Raw genomic sequence first — 24361 nt, 5'->3', positions numbered from 1 at the left:
TGCAATGAGACTTGTTTCAATCTTGCAATAAATGAAATACTTGAATATTAACTTGAATATTTATAATGAATGATTATCATGTGTAATTAGACGATGAAGGTTATATGAAAATTCTTGAATGATTTAAAAGGTCTTGAAACAATTCCATTGAGTACCCAATGGTTTAGAGATTGCTTAACACAAAGAAAAAATCTTTTCGACCTTATGAAAATGATTTGAAATGTCATGTATTAGTGCAATTGGTGCATTTACAGATTGCTGGTTATGCAAATGCTAGAAGATTATTTGATATACTCAACGAAATTTATGTGAATGGATTGTCATATTATCATTCAAGTTATGCCAAGAAACTAAAAATCAAGTGACTCAACACATAGAAGATGTGTGACATTCTTTCATGAGAAGAAAAGATGAGCTTCAATAAAATTAAAATGATCAATCTACGAGTCAAAAACTATTTGATTATGATGCAAAATATTTATTTGATCCGCATAAAGCTCGATCGCAAATGGGCTATTTGTTTACATATGGAGGCACAACAATATATTGGCATTCAAAGAATCAAACATTAATAATCAATTCTTCAAATCATGCAGAAATAATATTGATCTATGAAGTAAATCGGGAGTGTGTTTGGTTGGAATCATGATCTATCATATTCAGAAAATATTTCATTTTCTTTTGAAAAGGATATTCCAGCCACCATATACGAAAATGATATATAGCTCAATTAAAGGGATGATTCAATCAAAGGAGATCGGACAAAGCATATTTCACCAAGTCTTTTTTACACATGATCTTCAACAAAATGGTGAGATAGACGTTCAAAGATCCATTATAGTGATAATCTTGTAAACTTATTCACTAAGGATTGCCAACATCAATATTTGAGAAGTTGTGATATAAGATTGAAATGCATCGTCTCCGAGATATCAAATAAAGTTTTTATCAGGGGGAGAAAAATACGCGTTGTACTCTTTTCCTTAACCATGGTTTTATCCCAATTGGGTTTTCCTGGTAAGGTTTTTAACGAGGCAACATTCAAAGCGTATTAAAAAATATGTGTACTCTTTTTCCTTCACTAGAATTTTTTTCCACGAGGTTTTTTCCTAGGAAGGTTTTAATGAGACATATTATCTATGGACACCCAAGGGGGAGTGTTATAAAATATTATAGTGTGGATATCCACTACACGAAGAAGTTACTCTCACCCATCATCTCCATTACTTTCCTCCATTTATGTAAGATTAAACCCATAACCTCCCTAACCTCCACCTTTAATTATAACCATTATTCTTGTAACCTTACACCTCAATAACCTCCTCCATTATATTCATGATTAATGTCATATTTATGACCAACCTTTTGTATGCCTCTATGTTACACTTTAAATAGAAGTATAAGGGTTCATATTGTATACACTTAAAAATTTGGTGAACACTTGAAAGAAATAAAGTTATCTTATATTGTTTCTCTTGTCTTATATTTTTCTTGTCTTCGTTATTATATTATTTTTTTGTTCTTAAGTTTTACAACACTTATAATATTTTTATTCATTCCGCATAATTTAAGAGCATTTTAGACTTTTTTTTCCGTGAAAAAATAAAAGATTAAATAAAAAGAAAGAAAGGTAAATATAAAAATTGCAATTGCCCGATAAAGAAAAGGGCAGACATTGGCAATTGTTTGAAGGCAAAGCTAACACAGAGAAAGACAAGAAGACCTAAATATCGCTGAGTCAACTCATTGAATATCTATTACGCCCTAAATTGCAACTTAGAGTTTGATTCCCAAGCTTTCTCCTCAATTTTCTTCAGGTTTGCTATTTTTTTTTTATATAAACAATCCTGGTTATGGGAAATTCAAGATCTTTGCTTTTTTTCTTCGTTTCTTGAAATGAAGTTTCGATGGATTTCTGTATTAAGTGGAGAAGCATGTGAATTGTTTGACATCGATCTTTGTTGATTTAGGGCTTTTTAATATAATTTGTGCTTGTTTATTGTTTTGGCCTGCTCGAATTTGTTATATTTTAAATTTTTAATCTTTTTTTGGGCAGTATGTTGTATTGAAAAGCTTCTTAAAAAATTGATTCGAGTCGTGTAATTGATCAAGACAATTAAGAGTTGTTTACAAGGATCATTCTGAAGTTTGTGCTATTTCCTATGTGTTAATGAATTCGAGGCTCGTGTGTGTCTACTAAATTAGCCTTCACCAAAATCTATTTATTCAAGTAATTGTCATAATTGAGAAATCTTTCTTTCATGTGATCTCTAATTAGTTGGGATCAGTTTTTCAGTAAAAGAGTACTTTTTAACTAAGGTGAAATCTGACAAGGTTATTCAATTTCTATGCTAAACCCGTCCAATGGATGCATGTTACTTTCAAATGCTCTGAGGGTGATTTCAATTTTCACTTCTTTTTTAAACAAATTTCGGTAATTAAACTATAAACAGTCTTTGTCTTCAACTGTTTATGTTAAACCTGGTAGTATTACTCATTGTAAATAGTCTCTAAGCATGATTTCATTACGGTTCATGTTGATATCCATGCTAATAGAGTTCCATGTTTGAAAAGTAGAAAAAACTGAGATATTCATAAGTAACACGGCGTAGCCATCAAGTGTTAGCTGACCATGAATGCAACTGGCTTGCAAGTTCTTGTCTCTATGAATGGATGTTTAAACATAGCAAGGATTCAACTTCCTAATAAAATATATATTTTTATACTTGCAGAATATTCTGGTTATCTATTTGGAACAAAGAACTTATTCAACTGCCAAATTCTGTTCCGCTACTCTGATAGCTAAAATAGGGAAAGAGTATGTCACAACAACTATCAGAGAACCCATCTAGTATGCACATTCAAGAAAAATCTGAGTCTTATACCCAGAGATGGTACTTTACTACAGAAGAAATAGAAGATCACTCTCCATCAAGAAGGGATGGGATTGATTATGAAAAAGAGTCTCATCTAAGGAAGTTGTACTGCTCTTTCCTGCAAGAGCTTGGGATAGAGCTGAAAGTGTAAGATCTCTATATTCTATTGAAAATTTTCATACCTACATGTAGCACGACACCATATCCTTTTGATTCACCTCTTTCTCTCATTCCCTTATTTTTTCTGAGAGAACTCATGCAACTTGGTGTATGCTCAGTTTCTCATAGGAGGTTGTTGGACATTTAATTTTTTCAGGCCTCAAGTGACAATAGCTACTGCAATGATGTTGTGCCATCGCTTTTACATGCGCCAATCTCATGCAAAGAACCACTGGCAGGTAGAAGTCATTTCTGACTCTTGTATTCCCCATTTACTGAAAATCACAGTTTTTTACCGATCATTTCTTTTTAAGTATGGTTAATGTCTTGCAGACTATTAAAATATTTGTGCTGTCAAACTGGGAATTGAGCTGCTTGACAGGATATAACATTGTGTAGTTATTCTTAACTCTAACGAGAAGTAAAATATATAGCTAATGTACAATTGTTCCCATAGTAATTTCTGGAGTTAACCTTTGTGACTAACTGGATTTATTTATTTTTGATCAAGAAAGTAGTAGATAAACAAACTAACTGGAATTGGTTCAGATATAATTTTAAGCCAGATGAGGCTTAAAGCATTGCATTAAGTATGTCCCTGTCTTTTGATTCATCATGCACTCTTTGGTTTGGCACTGCACTCTGTGCAGATTGTCGCAACTGTGAGCATGTTCCTTGCCGGCAAAGCTGAAGAAACCCCACGCTGGTTGAGTGATCTTGTTGTTGTTGCCTACAAGCTTGTATATAAATGGGATCCATCAGCTCCACTGAGGATCAGGCAGAAGGTGTGTTATCAAATATTCAGTTTTGTTATTTCCTGCTAGCTTCTATACTTTTTTCCCCCTAACGTCTTTGCTTCATATCATAGGATATTTATGATAAGGAAAAGGAATCAGTTGTAGCTGGTGAGAGAATGCTGCTTGTGACAGTTGCTTTTGATCTTAACATCGAACATCCTTACAAGGCACTTGTTGGTGCTATGAAGAGGTTGGAAATTTCTAACAATGAGATGGTCAAAGTAGCCTGGAATTTTGTGAATGATTGGTTAGTATCTTTTCATGCAATGGTGATGGTTCTTTATTTGTAGAATGTTATGCACTTATTGTTTACTTCCAATTTTGAAACGCCAGAAATTAATAATGATGTGGTTGGTAGGCTTCGCACAACACTGTGCTTGCAGTATAAGCCCCATTATGTCGCTGCTGGTTCCATGTTCCTTGCTGCTAAACTTCTGAAGGTGAAATTGCCTGCCGAAAAAGGGAATCCCTGGTGGATGCAATTTGACGTTGCTCCGAAGCAGTTAGAAGGTATGTTATATAATTACCTACAGGGTTTTCACAATTCTATGTTATTTAAAAGTAATGAAGAAATCTTCATCGTAAAGTTAAGATCATAATAATGCTAGTGAGTCCTTAAGAAGAGACAACTGAATCTGCTGATGGTAGAGCTTCAAATTGAATATCGGAGCTGTTTCTCACTAACAATCCAGAAATTAGATTGCAAAATGTGCACATTTGGTTCACTTAGATCAATTTTATAATGTCTTCATCAATTAGGAGAAAAAACATATAGGAAATGTAGTGTTGTTTTTGTAATCGTGATATGGTTGGACAAAGACTTGTAAAGTAAAGTTTCAATCATGTAAAACTAATGTTATTAACAGATGTACCTGTTAAAAACCATGTTATTAACAGATGTAACTGATAGACATTCTGTGATTATGCAATAATATACTGAAAGCATCTCTCAGGGAAAGAGGACAAAAAAATTTTCTTGTAAAGTACTTCTTTTCATCTATCTCCTTAAATTTAATATCATATGTTCCCTTCCTTATTCTTGCTCTTTGGGTAATTGAAACCAATCCTAAAATTGTCATGTGGCGAGACTGTTTTGATATATGGGATACCAGAGGATATATCCCTTACCTTTTTTGAGCACTAAAAGAGGAGAGACCTTACTTTGTACTGAAGACTCGTTTGCAGTCAACCTTTTCTTTAAATGAACAAGTCCTGAAACTAGTTATTCACTACACTGGGTAACAACTGATAATCCATTATTCATTTATTTGTGGGATATCATTACTTCTGCCTAGTTTGAGTTTCCTTGTGTATAGTTTTTTTGAAAAACTAACCCTTCTTCCTGGGTAAATGTGTCCCTTCCATCCTGTTATGCTCTTCCATGACCTTGATTACTCGGCACCTCACTTTTTCTTCCTTTTTCTCTTTCTCAGAGGTTATTCAAAAGATGCTTCAGTTACTGGAGCAGAATCAGAAACAAGTAATACCATCCACTTCCAGCAAGTTGTCTGAATTAAAACCTGTTGCTGGAAAGGCAACATCAAGCATCGCAGAGTCTTGTATCTCAAGTGTGTCAGTTGTTGCACAAGATTCCAGGAATATGGAATTGGTGGAGACTAGAGGACCATCTACATCTGTGACATCCAAATTCAGTGAGAAAGCATCCTGCAACAGCATCAACACTGTCAAAGAGGAGACAGAGCATTGGGAGACTAGTGAGTGTGGTAGTGCAAATAGTGCAGTTGAGGATGGTGTTTGTCAGCCACTAAAGAATGAGCGCGGAAAAGAAATTTGCCATACTGTCTCTGTTAGTGATCACAATGGAAAATTTGATATTGATCGAATCAAGGAGAGATTGAAGAGACGGAAATTGGAGCAGAGTTCAATGAAGAAATCAGCCATGTATGACGAGATCGATAGTGAGGGTTGGATTGAGAGAGAGCTGGAAAATTTGGGATAGTGTCACTTTCTGCTTGTTCATTGGATGAAATAGTTTTTGTGGAAGTATAAGCAGAAAAGGAAAACATGGTCACACTTATATGATGCACTGAAATTAGGAAGGTGCAGATGTGAATACTTTCAGCGAAGAAGTTAGAAATTCAGAAACTGTTTTCCAGCTATGGTAACATATCTCTCTTGGTTCAACTCCTGTTTAGCAGATAATGGACTCCAATACAGGGTCTACTGTGCATAATATTGGCTCTTCATGCCTTGATGTTTTTTTATATAAAGGGTATGATTTTATGCAAGTCCAGTTTACATGCTAAGCTAAAAAAAACCCACTGTTTTTAACGTCTTTTTGAGCTCAGTAGAAAATTTAACTGTTTAAAGATGTTATGCCCCAGAAAGAGAGGGTAAAATACATATTTGCTGAGCTACGCGTTGAATAAGATAATACAGTGGAGGGTCACACAATATTAATCCTCTGGCAAAAAAGAAAGAGAACTGACAGAAAGGAGCTTGCAGATCAAATTCACGGTTTTTGAAAAGGGACCATTTTGTAAGGATGTAAAATGGGAATGCATTGTTGGAGGAAGGTAAGCGAAAAGTAGTAAACAAGACTTTGGGTCTCTCATAAGCACATTTTTCCAGCTTGGTTTGCTTAATTGTTTATAGGCGAAGAAAGAAATACTTACTTCAAGTGGTTAACTTGTTTCTTGTTTGTTTTCTTGCTACCCTGTAATTGTGAAGCACTTCAGTGTTACTGTACTCATAGAAGACACAAAATGTAAACTTAACAATTCTTTTCGCTGTGAACATATTTACTGGGTTAATGAGTAAACAAGTGATGACCGACTATGGAAGTAATCATTGCATATTCTATCTTGAGCTGAACGCTCTATTTAAGAAAAATGAAATGCAACAAGCAATTGACATTTTTGTTGGCGAAATCATTACTGATCATTCGAGTAAAAATCCAGTTGGAGAAGAGCTGAAACAAATTTGGAGGACTATCATGCATGTGGTCTATTTGGCTTGTAAGGAATTAAAATATGTTGAGGATAAGAAAGAGAACACATGTTTTGTAAAATATATATACTTTTGGGGTAGAGAACATAGGGTTGTTATGGCATAGTTTTTTGACTTTTTGGACTTTATAATGGCAAATAGTCAAAGGTGTAGTAAAACATATTTTGAAAAGAGGTGGTGTTGGCTGTACATTTCTTCATGAATTGGTTCACTGAAGTTCCGACTAGCTTATTGATTGCAACATTGAGTGGTAGACGTTACAAGAGAAAAATGAGGGAAGGGTACTACTCAAGTCTCAAAATTGATAAAAAGAAGAACAACATAATTTAAAAATTGTTGAAACTATCACAGACTTAGCGTTCTAATAGTGCTCTGTGCGGCACTTGACAACTTACTCACGAATCTTTCACGATCTTGTAAGATCAAGTAAGCCCTTTGAAACTAAGATCACTAAGAGAATGAAGAAAGACAAAGATAGTTTTTTTTTTAAAGAAGGCTTTGTATTGCTTGTGGAAGATTGCCTGTAACTTGCTTGATGTGTTTGCAAATGAGAGCTGCTCTATTTATACTACACTCTAGCTAGGGGCCAAAGTGTTAAATAAAAATTACTACACAAGTCCCTAATATTTACAATTTAGTCCATATTCTAGAATTCTCGACGAGCCTAGAGAATTCTAAAGCCTTCCATGAAAATATCTAGAATGTTCTAGAGTCTTCCACAAACCTCTCCAAGACTCTAGCTCCTTACCCCTTAGGCTAGCTCATTTATACTTCTATTTTATGCCTAAGTGGAATGACATAGTGGAGGTTCATGACACTCTCCCCCCACCTAATGATACGACGATCGCGGCGCATTGCCGCGGTAAGAACTCCCATATTCGGTCTTTGAATTTCCACAAGTCTTTGTATCGTTCCCATGTGGCCTCCTCCGGAGATTGTCCCTTCCAATGAATGAGCAACATGGCACTAGATTGTTGACCTCGCTTTCTCTTGGCTTGATAGTCAATAATGGATTCAATTTCCCGATCATGCGAGGTAGGGACAGTAATCGGTGCCTGTTTTGAAAGGTTTCGCTCAGATCACCCTTGTCTTCATGGTATGACTTAAGCACGCTAGCATGGAAGACCGGATGGATCGTGAAATATGGAGGTAATTCCACCTTGTAAGAGATCTTGCCCACTTTGGCAACGATCCTGAACAGGCCCTCGTACTTGCGTACTAAGTTTTGATGAATGCCTCTTAGTGCCTTGAACTGTCTTAGATTGAACTTCACCAAGACCATGTCTCCAACTTTGTAGTCTATGGGATGACGCTTGCGGTTGGCAAACTTTTTCATCTTCTTGGCTGCTTTGTCCAAGTAGGACTTGTCTGTGTCAAGCTGCTCTTCCCATCCCTTGGCGAGATGGTACACTCCCAAACTCTTCCCTTGAAATGCGGCTGATAGCGAGTGTGAAGTTTGGGGCCGTTGGCCTATCACCAACTCAAAAGGGTTGCACCCGATTGAATCACTCCATTGCAAGTTATAAGAGAATTGCGCCATATCTAGGAGCTTCGCCCAGTCCTTGGGATACGCACTCACGTAGTGCCTTAAGTAGCACTCCAGTAGGGCGTTGACACGTTCCATTTGGTTGTCCGTCTGCTGGTGGAAACTTGTTGAGAAGTGAAACTCCGTACCAAGTATGTCAAATAAACTCTCCAAAAGTTTCTAGTGAAGTGGGGGTTTCGATCACTGATAATATGCCTTGGAAGCCCTCAATACTTCACTACGTTCTTGAAAAAACTTGGGAGCCTCTTTAGTGGTGCAACCGGTTGTTGCGGGCATGAAGGTGGCATACTTTGAGAACCGGTCCACGAAAGCCATAATTGTCCCATACCCATCCGACTTTGGCAAGGAAATGATGAAGTCCATGGTAACACTCTCCCAAGGACGTTCCGCTACGGGTGGCGGCTCTAGCAGTCCTCCTGGTTTCGTTGCTCCACTTTGTCTTGTTGGCACACAAGACATGTCTGCACGTAGCACTCAATGTCATCCCGCATGTGCGGACAATAATATATTGCCTCAATCAATGCACTTGTGCGTCACTACCCCGGATGCCCAGTCCACAACGTATTGGTGACTTGTTCATTTGAAGAACATCCTCCAATATTTTTTTATTCGAAATTTTTATTATTTGTTAAAAATCTATCAAGCGGTCTTTTTTAAGATTTATTTAATTCTTCAAGTTGTCTCACTTTTTGCAAAATCGGAATCATATTTTTTAGTTGACATATTAAAATTGAATAAATTTTAATAATAATTAAAACAATTTACATATACTTATGATCTAAGAATATCAACAATAACAATTTTTCAAGAAAAACTATAAAACCTCTTACACGTTTTTTTTTCTTCAAAAATTTAATATAATTTTTTAATAGATAATATGTATAAGTACTTTTTTTAAATGGGCCCCCCAAAAAATATGGGACCCCAAGTGATGACTTTAGTGGCCTTGTGGTTAAGCTATTTTATCCTTCACTCTAATGTTGCATGAAACAACATCAACCTGGAAAAATACCAACATATTTTGGGTCGGCACCAAATATTGGTTAACATGTTTAGGCACCTCAAGTGTATAATGAAAAAATAATCCTATAGTTGATAAAAACATAAAGGAATGTAAAATAGGAGGACCTGATATAATCATCTTGGCTGCTCATAAAGGCGTAGGTGCTTGTGGTTCTGTTTCACTGCTTGATCAATCTGACTCTCCCAACTAAAAGAGAAAAATCAGTACTTTCATTAATTAGGATCCATAGATAAAGGAGCAAAGAAGCCAGTACTATAGGATAAAAAAGAATAATTGAAATTAGGTTACACTTGTTTTGATACTCCTACTTAAAGATAACATGTATTTCAGGACTTTGACATAAATAAAGATTTTAACTGAAAATTCTAGATCAATTAGTTAATTGCACATTGCCTAAACCTACAAATAATCATTTACAATAACAAGAAACAAGCCAAATATTATACCGCAGTTGCATGTCCAAAACTTTTATAAAGTATATTATGAATTCAATTGAACAATTATATGAATCTCAAGACTACACATATAGGCGCAACACACGTCCTGTGAATCTATCTAGTACTCTAAAAAGCCCAAGCTAGAAACAAATTAAATGTGAAACCAATTGGATATTATAGCTCCTTCCACAATGAATATTACTATATACTATATAGTATGTGAAATTTGATGGAAGGGGAGAAGATAAAAAGAGGTTTCAAAATATTTAAAAGGTTTTCATATCATACAACAAAAATGGATAATTGAAGAGACTATGGGTGATTCTCTGTTATGAATATTTACAATAATTATGGGTAATTGAAGAGACTATACATGTTATGAATATATTTATCAAATTTAACGTGGTATAACGAGTATAATGACTGGATAGATAACTAAATGAATGACGACTTTATTGGCTAGTAGATAGAGATAACCCAAGGATTAAAGTTATTATTTAGCTAATTTATTTATTGAACTAAATATTAGGGGGACGGGAAACGTCGAGAAACATAAAGATCCACTTTTGAAATTAGCATTTTATATATATACTTATTATTTAATATATATATATATATAACCAAAAATTAATGAGCGAAAATATAACTAAAAATTAACGAGAGAAAGAAAAATATAACTAAAAATTAACGAGCGAGTTTTGGAATGATAATATGATAATAAATATAAATATGCAGATTGATTTAAATCCTATTCAGTACTCCCTCTCTCGCTGTGTCATATCACGTTTGTCTTGGGTTTTTGGCTATATTTTTCCCTTTTTTTTTATAATACTACCCTGTTCATATCTTTCTTTTAACCTGTATTCCTGATAACTTCTTCTTTAACCCCACCCCGGCAATGGCACACAATGTCCTATGGCAGACTTTTTAATGCCTGTAAAACAGCCTAGGAATTTACAGGTTAATACATCGTTGTTATCAAGAAATTAAGAGCTTAACCATATACTAAGGATAGTTTAAGACATAATAACATTTTTATAATACAAATATAATTTTCATAGTGGAAAAAATACAGGAAAACATAGGAGACTTACATGATTTGGACGGAGAGAGGTTTCCCTTTCGGGAACCCCGACTGACCCTTACAAGCTAAAATGCACACTTTTATACAAACTTAATATTGCAAGAGGGTTTTTAGAGGTCTTTGTTTTGGGTCGTGGAGAGGATTTGTCGAAACATTGGCAAGGGGAATATGTTGTGTGTGTTTTTCTTTTTTTCTCCACTTTCCTTTCTCCCTCAAAGTCTCGTTATATAGAGGTCTTTCTCCACTTTCCTTTCTCCCTCAAAGTTTCGTTATATAGAGGTCTTTAAGGTTTAAAGTAGAATAAAAGTAGTGGCCTAAACTTGGCCGACACTCTAAGGATAAAAAGATAAAAAGTAGTGGCTTAAAATTAGCTGACACTCTAAAGATAAGATAGAATAATACACGTCGGGTACACATTTGGGCCCCGTCGTCACATGCATTATTTTCACTTATTGGACGCGTGCTTATCAGTTTTTTCCTTGTTAGAGGATAGTGATAAAGTGATCACTCACACGACAAATGTGGGCATACCCACATGGCACACACCTTTATTCACACTTTATTATATTGTCTTCATCTCGTTTGTCTTTCTTCGTCTTTAGGTATCCAGGTTGTGCAAAGCGATAGAATCGAAGCTCATTCCAGAGTCATCATCTTCATTCGGATTTTGGGCGTCTTGGTAATATGAATGTTCTCCATAGTTTTCTTCTCCGAAACTTGGGGATCTAGTTCTATTATTAGTTGGACTATCTCTTCTCGAGCTTGTATTTATTCGGTCTGTATCTGGTACCAGTCTATCTTCACTTGGATATGGTTTTTGAGTAGTAATTACGGGTTTGTCTTGTCCTTGTTGAAAAAACTTTTCGAGAGTCTGTTTTATTATGCTCTCTATTTTATCATTTTTTTCTTTTGTGGAGTATAGTCTTCTTTTTAGTGTCTCTACTGGAATAAATGATCTGGGTAGTCGCCGTCTAGATGAAGAACTTTCTTCTTCACTTTTTGGCAAAGTGACAACCATGAACGGATTTGAGGTGTCTTTACCGACTACCGTTTGAACCGGACTAGTCGTATCTTTATCATCCGATACGGTGGATCTTAATTCATTCGTTGCGGAATGCACACCCTTCTTATCTATCTTGAGATGGAAAACTCGGTGCTGAAATCTGTGTACCTGTAGGAGCCTTTTGAGAGGAATCCTTACCTTTAAATAATTTTACCTACTCTATTAATTTGGCATTTTCTTGGAGTAGGGCTTTGGCTTTTCCATTTAATCGCCATGCTATTCAATAATATTGGAAAAATGGCAGCGTAAGGTAACAACAGGCTTCTGTCATCGAGGAACAGTGGTCACAGAAAATTATTTTATCGGTGTCTTTTTGGATGTTGTATTGAGGGGTGTTTTTGTGGATTTTGTCTGAGGGCTAGGGAGATATAGTAGTTTGGACTAAGTATCCCTCTTGCATAATCTAGAGCTTCAGTAAAATCGTTAAAACCTTTAAAAAGAGGAGTTTTAACCCCGTTTATGGAGACTAGTACTTCTATCCAAGTTTGAAAAATACCATTAGTCTTACCATATATTACAACATAATATTTAAAATTTATTCTCTCTACTTTTGTCGGTAAAATATTGACATAATGCATTTAGTGAAGCTATGAAATATTTGCTGTCTTTCTTATTATATGCCATCCATAAGTTGTCTACTAAACATTCCTGAGGTCTATCTTACACACATTCTGGCAATTCTCTAAATGATAAATTTGACTTTGGGTAACATATTAAATTATGCTTACCGAAATACATGCGTTTCATCATTTCTATTGATGTTGTCTGGGGTCTAAACTTCATATTACCTTATAGAGTCTGAGCGTATGTGTCTGATGCTGAGGCTACTCCTTTGCCTTTGTCTATTGGAGCTGGACCTGTTGGTCTCATGCTGAAAACAAATGTATAGTTAGGTTATTTTTATATTTAGTCGACTTAACTGGTTTTCCAGATTGTTATCTTTTCCTTTTATATATTCAAATATAACATTTGGATAGATAGATATAGTATCCATAAAATTTAGCCATCTTCTCTTGCTACTAGCTTTTTGGTTTAGTTTTTGATGAAATTTAACTATGGCTTCGCAGTCAGTTAAATTTCATGTGGTTAATATGTGGTTGTAATTTCTAGTAAGGACTGACTGCGAAGCCATAGTTAAATTGCATAGAAAAATAAACCAAAAAGCTAGTAGCAAGAGAAGATGGCTAAATTTTATGGATACTATATCTATCTATCCAAATGTTATATTTGAATATATAAAAGGAAAAGATAACAATCTGGAAAACCAGTTAAGTCGACTAAATATAAAAATAACCTAACTATACATCTGTTTTCAGCATGAGACCAACAGGTCCAACTCCAATAGACAAAGGCAAAGGAGTAGCCTCAGCATCAGACACATACGCTCAGACTCTATTAGGTAATATGAAGTTTAAACCCCAGACAACATCAGAAGTCGACTAAATATAAAAATAACCTAACTATACATTTGTTTTCAGCATGAGACCAACAGGTCCAGCTCCAATAGACAAAGGCAAAGGAGTAGCCTCAGCATCAGACACATACGCTCAGACTCTATTAGGTAATATGAAGTTTAGACCCCAGAAAACATCAGTAGAAATGATGGAACGCATGTATTTCGGTAAGCATAATTTAATATGTTACCCAAAGTCAAATTTATCATTTAGAGAATTGCCAGAATGTGTGTTAGATAGACCTCAGGAATGTTTAGTAGACAACTTATGGATGGCATATAATAAGAAAGACAGTAAATATTTCATAGCTTCACTAAATGCATTATGTCAATATTTTACCGACAAAACTAGAGAGAATAAATTTAAATATTATGTTGTAATATATGGTAAAACTAATGGTATCTTTCACACTTGGATAGAAGTACTAGACTCCATAAACGGGGTTAAAACTCCTCTTTTTAAAGGTTTTAACGATTTTACTGAAGCTCTAGATTATGCAAGAGGGATACTTGGTCCAAACTACTATATCTTTCCAGCCCTCAGACAAAATCCACAAAAGACCCTCAATACAACATCCAAAAAGACACCGATAAAATAATTTTCTGTGACCACCCTTCCTCGATGACAGAAGCCTTCAAAAGATTAAATGGAAAAGCCGAAGCCCTACTCCAAGAAAATGCCAAATTAATGGAGCAGGTAAAATTATTTAAAGGTAAGGATTCCTCTCAAAAGGCTCCTACAGGTACACAGATTTCAGCACCGAGTTTTCCATCTCAAGATAAAATGGATAAGAATGGTGTGCATTCCCCAACGAATGAATTAAGATCCACCGAATCAGATGATAAAGATACGGCTAATCCGGTTCAAACGGTAGCCGGTAAAGACACCTCAAATCCGTTCATGGCTGTCACTTTGCCAAAAAGTGAAGAAGAAAGTTCTTCATCTAGACGGCGACTACCCAGATCATTTATTCCAATAGAGACACTAAAAAAGAAGACTATGCTCCACAAAAAGAAAAAAATGATAAAATAGAGAGCATAATAAAACAGACTCTCGAAAAGTTTTTTCAACAAGGACAAGACAAACACGTAATTACTACTCAAAAACCAGATCCAAGTGAAGATAGACTGGTACCAGATACAGACCGAATAAATACAAGCTCGAGAAGAGACAGTCCAACTAATAATAGAACTAGATCCCCAAGTTTCGGAGAAGAAAACTATGGAGAACATTCATATTACCAAGACGCTCAAAATCTGAATGAAGATGATGACTCTGGAATGAGCTTCGATTCTATTGCTTTGCACAACCTGGATACCTAAAGACGAAGAACGCAAAAAGACAAACGAGATGAAGACAATATAATAAAGTGTGAATAAAGGTCGTGTGCCATGTGGGTATGCCCACATTTGTCGTGTGAGTGATTACTTTATTACTATCATGTAACAAGGAAAAAACTGATAAGCACGCGTCCAATAAGTGAAAATAATGCATGTGACGACGGGGCCCAAATGTGTACCCGACGTGTATTATTCTATCTTATCTTTAGAGTGTCAGCTAATTTTAAGCCACTACTTTTTATCTTTTTATCCTTAGAGTGTCGGCCAAGTTTAGGCCACTACTTTTATTCTACTTTAAACCTTAAAGACCTCTATATAACGAAACTTTGAGGGAGAAAGGAAAGTGGAGAAAAAAAGAAAAACACACACAACATAATCCCCTTGCCAATGTTCCGACAAATCATTTCCACGACCCAAAACAAAGACCTCTAAAAACCCTCTTGTAATATTAAGTTTGTATAAAAGTGTGCATTTTAGCTTGTACGGGTCAGTCGGGGTTCCCGAAAGCGAAATCTCTCTCCGTCCAAATCATGTAAGTCTCCTATGTTTTCCTGTATTTTTCCCACTATGAAAATTATGTTTGTATTATAAAAATGTTATTATGTCTTGAACTATCCTTAGTATATGGTTAAGCTCTTAATTTCTTGATAACAACGATGGATTAACCTGTAAATTCCTAGGCTGTTTTACAGGCATTAAAAAGTCCGTCATAGGACATTGTGTGCCATTGCCGGGGTGGGGTTAAAGAATAAGTTATCAGGAACACAGGTTAAGAGAAAGATATGAACGGGGTAGTATTATTAAAAAAAAGAAGGGAAAAATATAGCCAAAAATCCAAGACAAACGTGATAGGACACAACGAGAGAGGGAGTACTGAGTAGGTTTTAAATCAATCTGCATATTTATATTTATTATCATATTATCATTCCAAAACTCGCTCGTTAATTTTTAGTTATATTTTTCTTTCTCTCGTTAATTTTTAGTTATATTTTCGCTCGTTAATTTTTAGTTATATTTTTGGTATCATATATATATAAGGGTAGTTGGATTTCTAATTAATTCCGCATTTATGCAAATAAAATAGGACTTTTGAATTAGGTTTTACTGATATTTAAATAGTTCATTAGATTTTAATTAGTGTGGGGGCAAAATGATAATAAAACTTTGAAGATTGAACTTCAAAGTTGGATTACCATATTGCCCCTCCACTAAATCAAAATTTGATTAAATTTCTAATTAAATATAGATATTTTAATTACATAATGATAAAGTTTGAAGTCCAACAAGTGCACTTTATTTTTTAGTTATGGCATTACAAATTCAATAAGTTATGTTAGTAGAAGCAAATGAAAAGACTATTGTTACAAACTAATGAAGTGCTACTCTTTTGATATGTGTCACGCCCTGAGGCTACCCCTAGACGTAACACGGTGTCATGACCCGAGAGCACCCCCTAGTCGTAACACGGCGTACTTAACTCCGAAGGGGTCTTATACAAGCCCCTTAGCTTTCATCATCGCATAAAGACATAGAAAAATACGGAAAAATTAAAAACTTTTACAATAGAAGTCAACTTCTTTCATATAAGAAAATAGGAACTAGACTTGTCTCAATCACCATCTAAAACATAAGAGTACAAATAGGGTCCATCCCTTTACATCAATAAGTCTCCAAAATAGGAAATACAACATAGTCTAGAACATAGGAAATAAACTAGTGACTAGAATCAATAACAACTTGTCCTCGAACTTGAGGACTCACCAAACCTAGGGAATAGTCGACCCAAGCTTCACCTTCAAGGAAGTAGTAAGTATCAACGACCGGAACCTACACTCATAGTAAAGTAGAAAATATGGGTTAGCACAATTAATTGTACTAAGTATGGATGCCATGCACAAAATCCTTAAAACATGCATAAACTAGTGCAATGCAAAGGTAAGATCCTATAACTCTACCAAATGCTAAGTATCACATTTAGGTCACCAACAACATACATATCTTACCATAGTCATAGTCAACATACCTAAGAGTGAAGACATTCATATTCCATAACATTCATATATACCCTTTTTCATACATAGTTCATAAGTCATCATAACATCATACCATAAGAGAACCTAACCACAACCCCTCTTAGAGTCTACTTGTGCAATGTATAAGTGAAGTCCCATACCCCCACTCACACTAAGTAGTACCCCTTTAGAAGTCCATGTCCTTACCATAGTTCATATTCATATTATTTAGGGAAGACTTGCAATAACCGACATAGACCATGTGAGCTACATGGAATCCGGTGTTCTACCCCCACACCGAAAAGAGGTGTTCTACTTGAACTAACATAATAGCTTCTTAGTGGATCCACTAGCTAAGACCTATGTGGGCACATAGTTATGGGACAAAGAGATTGCTACTAGAAACCCGGACTTGCTAAACATAGAAGGTTTCCATCTCATGAGATATCATACATTGGGAGGCCGGACTTGCTAAACGTATAAGCCCCCATCTCACTTTCATGTCCTCTCGGTGCTACGCATTATTCCCTTTTAGAGTCATAATTAGCCTTTACTTAAGTTCATAACAACATTCATTGGGCACTCATGCCAACATATCATCATAATAGCTCATAGGTTCCTTAAGTGAGAATGCTCCTTTCACTTTAGAAACACTAGCATGTGAGTAAACCTTTCACATTATCATCGTATTGTGATCATGAGGATGTCCTTTCAATCACACAACAAACTTACCATAATCATACATACATACATACATAAATGATCAAGTGTATAAGGTATAGGGTAAGAGGATCTTGTTATCAACACCACAACAACACAATAGATATAGAATCACTACTATCTAAGAAATTCGAGTTCTCATACACAATTCCCATAAAGAGACATAACCTTCATACCTTTTTGCCTTTCAAGGGACTTGAAATCACAATCAACCCAACTATATACAATTACTACATAATATAGAAGGAATTCATGATTCAATAGCTTAATCAACATAAACATATTCAATTGACACATTCCCAATATCATCCAACCCACAATATCAATTCAAGATCTATCAACATGGGGAACACATGGGTCTATGGGGAATTATCATTATAAACATCAATTTTCCATCAATATATTCATAATTCGTCATAAACAACCATAAACAATCATACTTAAGCAATGAAAACGTTTTGGAAAGAAGACCCATGTTATAGAATGAAAACCCTAGAAATTGGGGGAAATATGATATCTTGAAAACATATTTGAAGGGGATCCTTGGGTGATATCTACCCAAGGATGAAAATCAACCATACCTCAACTACGAAACTCCAAGAAATTTATGGAAGAACCTTGAAACCCTAGCTCCAATGTCTTCTTCTTCTTCTTCTTGAGTCTAGAGAGAAAATTTTAGAGAGAAGTGGGAGGTTTTTGATTTCAATTGAGTGTTTGTGAAAAATGACTAAGACTTGTGAAATTAGACTTAAAACCAATATATATTTTACCCTTAAAGTACCCAAAACACTCCCATGTGGTGGTGCTCGTGGTCCCTTAGGCAGTAGCTCCCATAAGTGTGCCATTACCCCACGAGGCCAAGGCATGTCCACGAGACCTCCCACGATCCGTGGTCATGACCACGACTCGTGGTGGAGGTCATGGTCTTGAGGCCATGACAAGGCCCTCCATGCCTTGCTTCCACATGCCAAGGCATGTTCACGAGCTACCCTCCCCCTCGTAAAGTGCACCACGACCCGTTATGGTGTCCACGGTGCCTTGGGCAGTAGCTCCTTTAAAATGTTCCAACTCCTTAAAAACCAAGGGAGACTCATGCCCACTTTCACGAGTCGTGAAGTAGACCATGACTCGTGGTCCCTCTCATGGAGGTTGGGGCAGTGTCTAGGACACTTAAAGGCTCCACTCCCCTGGCCAAGGTAACTCCACCAAGCCTCCCACTGGCCGTGGTCATGACCACGAGCCGTGGCGGTGGCCGTGGAGTTTGAGGCAGTAGCTCCAAGTTTGGGGCAGCCTTGGCCTTTGGCCTTGGCTTGCCCCTTTTTGCTTGGCACTTCTCCCTTAGGCCTTGACTCCTAAATCCCCATGTCATACTTAGATGGTCTACTAACTTAGGGGAAATTATTTTATAGCTTTTGACCTTACGTTTAGGCTCTACTTCAACCTACGAATTTTTCGGGTTGGTACACACAAGACCTAGGATCACGAGTGACCCCAAACTAATTCTAAGTCTGGCATATATCAAGCATATTGAAAATAACTAAGTAAAACATGTACTATAGGGAAGCTAAAAATAGTGGATATCTAAAGTGGGGAAAAACCCAACTAGTCTGAATATATATGAAATAATAGGAGTTTAGTGATAACTGAAACAACCACTTAACAACTCAAGCTGAATCTACTACTATGTTTGAAAAGCCTCTAACTGAGTCGAGTTGCTGGGACATGCCCCCAGCTAACTCTTACAAAATTGAAAACTAGAAATAAATACTAAAATAGAAAGCATGTCTATTATCCTCGAAGTATGAGGACTCAACACTGAAGCTGCTGAAGTCGAATCGAGAATCGATCTAAGCGTGATCTGGATGCTGAGTGTCTGAACCTACATCATGAAATGATGTAGCGCAAAGTATACGTCAGTAGTTAAAATGAACTGGCATGTAGGATATGGATAGTAAGGTGAACAATAGATATATAAGCTGAACAATGCATAACTGGGCAATAATATAATCTGAACAAGGATATAGATTTGTACTGAAGTATAACTGAAAACTGAACTAAATGCAATGAGCAAGTACTAATCATGAAGATAACATGCTGAACTATAGATTGAAGTAACTACTGAAAACCTTATAAATGCACTAAGAGTCTGACTGTGGGAGCTACTATTAACCGATATAAACCACCTGAGCTAAACGTGGATCCCGATGTCTACGCCCAATCGAGAGGACCCAATATACCTTTCTAGGGGTATAAAGGCATGAATGTCCAATGTATACGCCCCATCAAGAGGACTCAATATACCTTGCCAGGGGTATAAAGACATAAATAATGCACGATCACTTAAAACTGATGCCCAACAAATGGGACTTCTAAACCTATGTTGGCACGTAGTTCTGGGACTTTGAGGGTACGCTGAACTCTAGTCCAACTCGGTTCAAAGTATACTCCCAACTGAATATATATGAAGCTAAAATGTACTAAATATGTATAGCTCAAAAACTGATATGCTAACTAAAAATGCAACATTTATATACTCAGAATATGACATTCGAAATTTGAAGCATGAATTTCTATCTGACTAGCCTAGCAAGTATAATTCATGAACTAGGATAAATTTACACATGCTAGAGTTCTGAGTTCTATGCAAGGAACTATACTAAATTGTCAAGAAACAAGTTGTTTAGATCAAAGGAATCATAATCACAATAAATCTTGAAAATCTAGAAACCCTAGGTTTGAACAACTTATGAGTATCTGAAGAACTAACTGAATTCTAGGGGCCTAATGGGTAAAAGAAACCCACTAGTGAAATTCCACATAACTAGAGACGAAATCTACGGAGAAATCCTTTGGATTTAGTTGCTGAATTTGAAGAACTCCTCTACTTGTTCTTGGAAGAACTGTCGCCTCTTACTCTTCTTTTTGTTCTAATTTTGATGATAGTTTTGAGAATAAGGGTTTAGGGGAGGTTCTGACCAGATTATTAGGGTTAGATTGAGTAAAACGATGTAGTTTAGGAATCAAATGACATAGTTTAAGTTCCCAACACATAGAGGAAAAGACTAATGTGACCGTGACTGAAATTCTGCTGAAGTGGCTCTAGGACAGGCTTCATGGGTCGTCATGATGACCAAGGACCGTCTAGCAGCTAGTGTAGATTCCCTACCCGCAAGGCTTCACTAAAACGAGCATAACTTTTTACTCCGAGCTTGGATTTTAGCAAACTCGATGGTGTTGGAAAGAGAATTATATTATCCTTAATTTGGTAGGTCATGGGTCACCTAACTCATTTTGTGCTAAAAGATATGACCATTTGAAGTTGACCCAAAAATTGAAGGCTGAACTGCCCTATTCATGGTCTACTTCACGGATCGTGTGAAGCACCACGGGCTTTGTAGGCCACCGTGGTTCTTCACAGTGTGTTAGGGTTGCACTGGGTCGTTTCCACGACAAACTTGACGGACCATGTGGGGTTCCACGGACCGTCTAATGGTCTATGGTTTCTCACTATCCTTGGGGGGTCTCTGGCTTGCTTTCACGGGCATATTCACGAACCGTGTGGGGTTATGCGGTCCGTGTAGGGGCTCGTGGACCTCCGTGCCCAACTAGATGTGAACCACGATGAGGGTGATAGGTCGTGGTCCTGTTCACGGCCTGTGAATCCTTCCGTGGTTCAGCCTTTTTCTGCTTTTTAGTTTTATCTAGGTTTTGAGGTGTTACAATATCTCACCCTTCAGATCATTAGTCCTCGAATGAAGACTAAGCAACTTGAGTTTGGAGGAAAGAGTTGAAATCCCTTCCAATTGAGGACTAGAAGCTGATATCTGAACTGAGTTCCATTAAGCATGCAATTATACTGAAATACAAGGATAACTGAGGGAACAAGATACTGAGACTGAATTTACACAAGATTAACTGAAATGTTGGGAGGAACTATCAACTTTAGCTGAAAGCGAATCAGAAGGAAAGAGGTGAGGATACTTGGCCATCATGACTGCTTATGCTTGCCAAGTAGCTCCCTCTACGGACCGACTCCTCAACAAAACCTTTACTGAAGCGACTTCCTTATTTCTCAACCTACGAACCTAACGGTCAAGAATCTCAACCGGCACCTCTTCATAAGTGAGACTATCTTTCACAGCCACACTCTCTAATGGTACTATCGATGCCGGATCACCCACACATTTTTTCAACAAGGAAATGTGAAAGACCGGATGAACTGCTGCTAGTTTTGTTGGTAGCTCTAACTCATAAGCCACCTTACCTACCCTTTTCAGGATTCTGTAAGGACCTACATACTTGGGAATAGGCTTTCTTTTCTTGCAAAATTTCATCACCCCTTTCATGGGTGACACTTTTAGGAAAACCCAATCATCAATTTCAAACTCTAAGTCCTATCTTCTCACATATGCATAGGACTTCTGAAGACTCTGAGTTGTTTTTAGTCTATCTATGATGATTTGAACTTTCTCTATAGCCTCATGAATCGAATCTGTCCCAATCAAGGCTGCTTCACTTACTTGGAACTAACCAACCGGAGACCTACATCTACGCCCATATAGTGCCTCATAAGGGGCCATTTGAATACTGGAATGGAAGTTGTTATTATAGGCTAACTCTATGAGAGGTAGGTGATCATCTCAACTACCCTTGAAATCGATCACACAAGCTCTCAACATGTCCTCTAAGGTCTGAATGGTATGCTCTGCCTGACCATCCGTCTGTGGATGAAGTGTTGTACTGATTTTACTTGAGTACCAAGACCTTTTTGAAAGACTTCTAGAAATGGGATGTAAACTGAGGACCTCTATATGAGATGATAGAGAAAGGAACCCTATGCAACCTGACTATCTCATTGATGTAGAGCCTAGTGTAGTTCTCCGCCGAATCTGTAGTCTTGACAACCAATAAGTTAGCTGACTTAGTAACTCTGTCCACTATCACCCAAATGGAGTCATATTGTCTGCGAGTATGAGGTAAACCCATAATGAAGTCCATGATTATCACTTCCCACTTCCACATGGGAATGCTAATCTCTTGAGTCACACCTCCTGGTCTCTGACGTTCTACTTTAACCTGCTGACAATTAGGACACTTAGCCATAAAATCGGTGATGTCCCTCTTCATGTCGTTACACCAATAGACTTCCTGTAGATCACGTTACCTCTTAGTGGCACCCGAATGAATAAAATATCTAGAATCATAGGCTTCTGTAAGGACACGCTGCCTCAACTCACCCACATTTGGAACACATAAGCAACCCTGGTAACGAAGTACACCATCTCCCCCCTTTGGGAGAAAACCTCAACTTTCTGCTGATGAACTGCACCTTTCATCTTAAGTAATATAGGATCACTATCCTTTTTTTCTTTAACCTCCACTACCAATGAAGATTCTGATCCATTCTGAACTATCACACCACCATTTGATGTATCCGTAAGGCAAACTCCTAAGCGAGCAAGTTGGTGAACATCTTTTGCTAACTCTTTCTTTTCATCCTCAACATGTCCTACACTACCCATAAACAGTCTGCTGAGAGCATCAACCACTACATTGGCCTTATCTGGATGGTAAAACGCATTCATGTCATAGTCTTTGAGGAATTCAAGCCATCTTCTCTGACGAAGATTCAACTCATTCCAGGTGAACACATACTGGAGGCTCTTTTGATATGTGAACACATCAACATGAACATCATACAAGTAGTGTCCCAAAATATTTAGGGCAAATACTATGACTGCAATTTTGAGGTTATGAGTCGGGTAATTCTTCTCATGGACCTTAAGGTTTCTAGAAGCATAAGCTATGATCTTACCTCGCTACATCAACACACAACCTAGGCTAACCCTGGATGCATCACAATAAATAACATAACCATCTGAACCACATGGTAGAGTCAAGACATGAGTCGTAGTCAACCTAGTCTTCAGTTCTTTTCTCACACTCATGTGACCACTGAAACTTGACCTTTTTCTGAGTCAACTTTGTCGATGGGGAAGCTATGGATGAAAATCCTTCAACAAACCTCCTGTAACAACCGACCAAACCCAAGAAACTTATGATATCAGTCAGAGAGGTGGGTCTGGGCCAGTATTGTACTGCCTCAATTTTATGAGAATCTACTCGGATCCCTTTGTTGGATACCACATGACCAAGGAAAGCTACCGACTACAACCAGAATTCACATTTGCTAAACTTAGAAAATAACTGGCGATCTTTGAGAGTTTGCAGAACAATTCTCAGATGAGTCCCGTGTTCTTCCTCACTCCGAGAATAAATGAGAGTATCATCAATAAAAAAAATGACAAACAAGTCTGTGACATCATAACGAACAATGGCGTCACAGAGTCGTCTAGTGATGAGAAGGAAAATCTTCAAGGTGAGAATTCTAAGTGACATAAAAGGATGTGTATGGAAATTCTCATAGAAAATGAAAAGACCAAGGTCTTTTTAAAAAGGATGTTGTCTAAAGAGAAGAAAGATACAAAACTACTCCAAGAAAATATAAATAAGTATAGCAGAGTAAGACTGTGAAAATTGGGAAAGTGGATAGCAGAAATTTGAGATGGAAGAAAGAATGTTCGACGTTGGTTCAGAAGTTATGCCACTACAGAAGAAGCTGCTTTGGCTAATGACAATACAACCATTGAGATAAGAGGTGCTAATGCTTGGACAAACATTCTTGAGCCACCACCGAAGGAAATCAACCCCATCAAGACCATACCACCACTAAGAAAGTATAGATTTTCCTTTTGTCTTCCTTAGTGGTGGTAATGTATTAATGGGGTTGATTTCCTTCACTGGTGGCTCAAGAATGTTTTTCAAAGCATTAGCATTTCTTATTTCAATGGCTTCCTTGTCATAAGCCAAATCAAATTC

General features: G+C 36.9%; 1 protein-coding gene across 1 annotated transcript; it reads left to right on the top strand.

The window, feature by feature from the left end:
• The first annotated feature begins 1663 nt into the window (after window positions 1-1663).
• LOC102600355 (cyclin-T1-3-like) lies at window positions 1664-6636 on the top strand. The gene is made up of 7 exons (XM_006367539.2): window positions 1664-1817; window positions 2733-3023; window positions 3193-3274; window positions 3686-3820; window positions 3904-4079; window positions 4191-4342; window positions 5266-6636. Exons 2-7 carry the CDS (start codon window positions 2821-2823, stop codon window positions 5790-5792), a joined length of 1275 nt encoding a protein of 424 aa, XP_006367601.1. The 5' UTR covers window positions 1664-1817; window positions 2733-2820; the 3' UTR covers window positions 5793-6636.
• The last annotated feature ends 17725 nt before the right edge of the window (window positions 6637-24361 follow it).

Source organism: Solanum tuberosum, unplaced genomic scaffold, assembly GCF_000226075.1.
Source record: "Solanum tuberosum cultivar DM 1-3 516 R44 unplaced genomic scaffold, SolTub_3.0 scf00775, whole genome shotgun sequence".
In the NCBI taxonomy this organism is placed as follows: domain Eukaryota; kingdom Viridiplantae; phylum Streptophyta; class Magnoliopsida; order Solanales; family Solanaceae; genus Solanum; species Solanum tuberosum.
This window is presented reverse-complemented; position numbering and strand designations above follow the sequence as displayed.

What these genes read in the sequence shown, in the direction of transcription:
- LOC102600355 (XM_006367539.2), top strand. Translation starts at nt 2,821, where the DNA reads ATGTCACAACAACTATCAGAGAACCCATCTAGTATGCACATTCAAGAA. An exon ending in CACTGAGGATCAGGCAGAAG is followed by an intron (nt 3,821 to 3,903) that starts GTGTGTTATCAA and finishes TTCATATCATAG; the next exon opens with GATATTTATGATAAGGAAAA. An exon ending in TGGAATTTTGTGAATGATTG is followed by an intron (nt 4,080 to 4,190) that starts GTTAGTATCTTT and finishes TGTGGTTGGTAG; the next exon opens with GCTTCGCACAACACTGTGCT.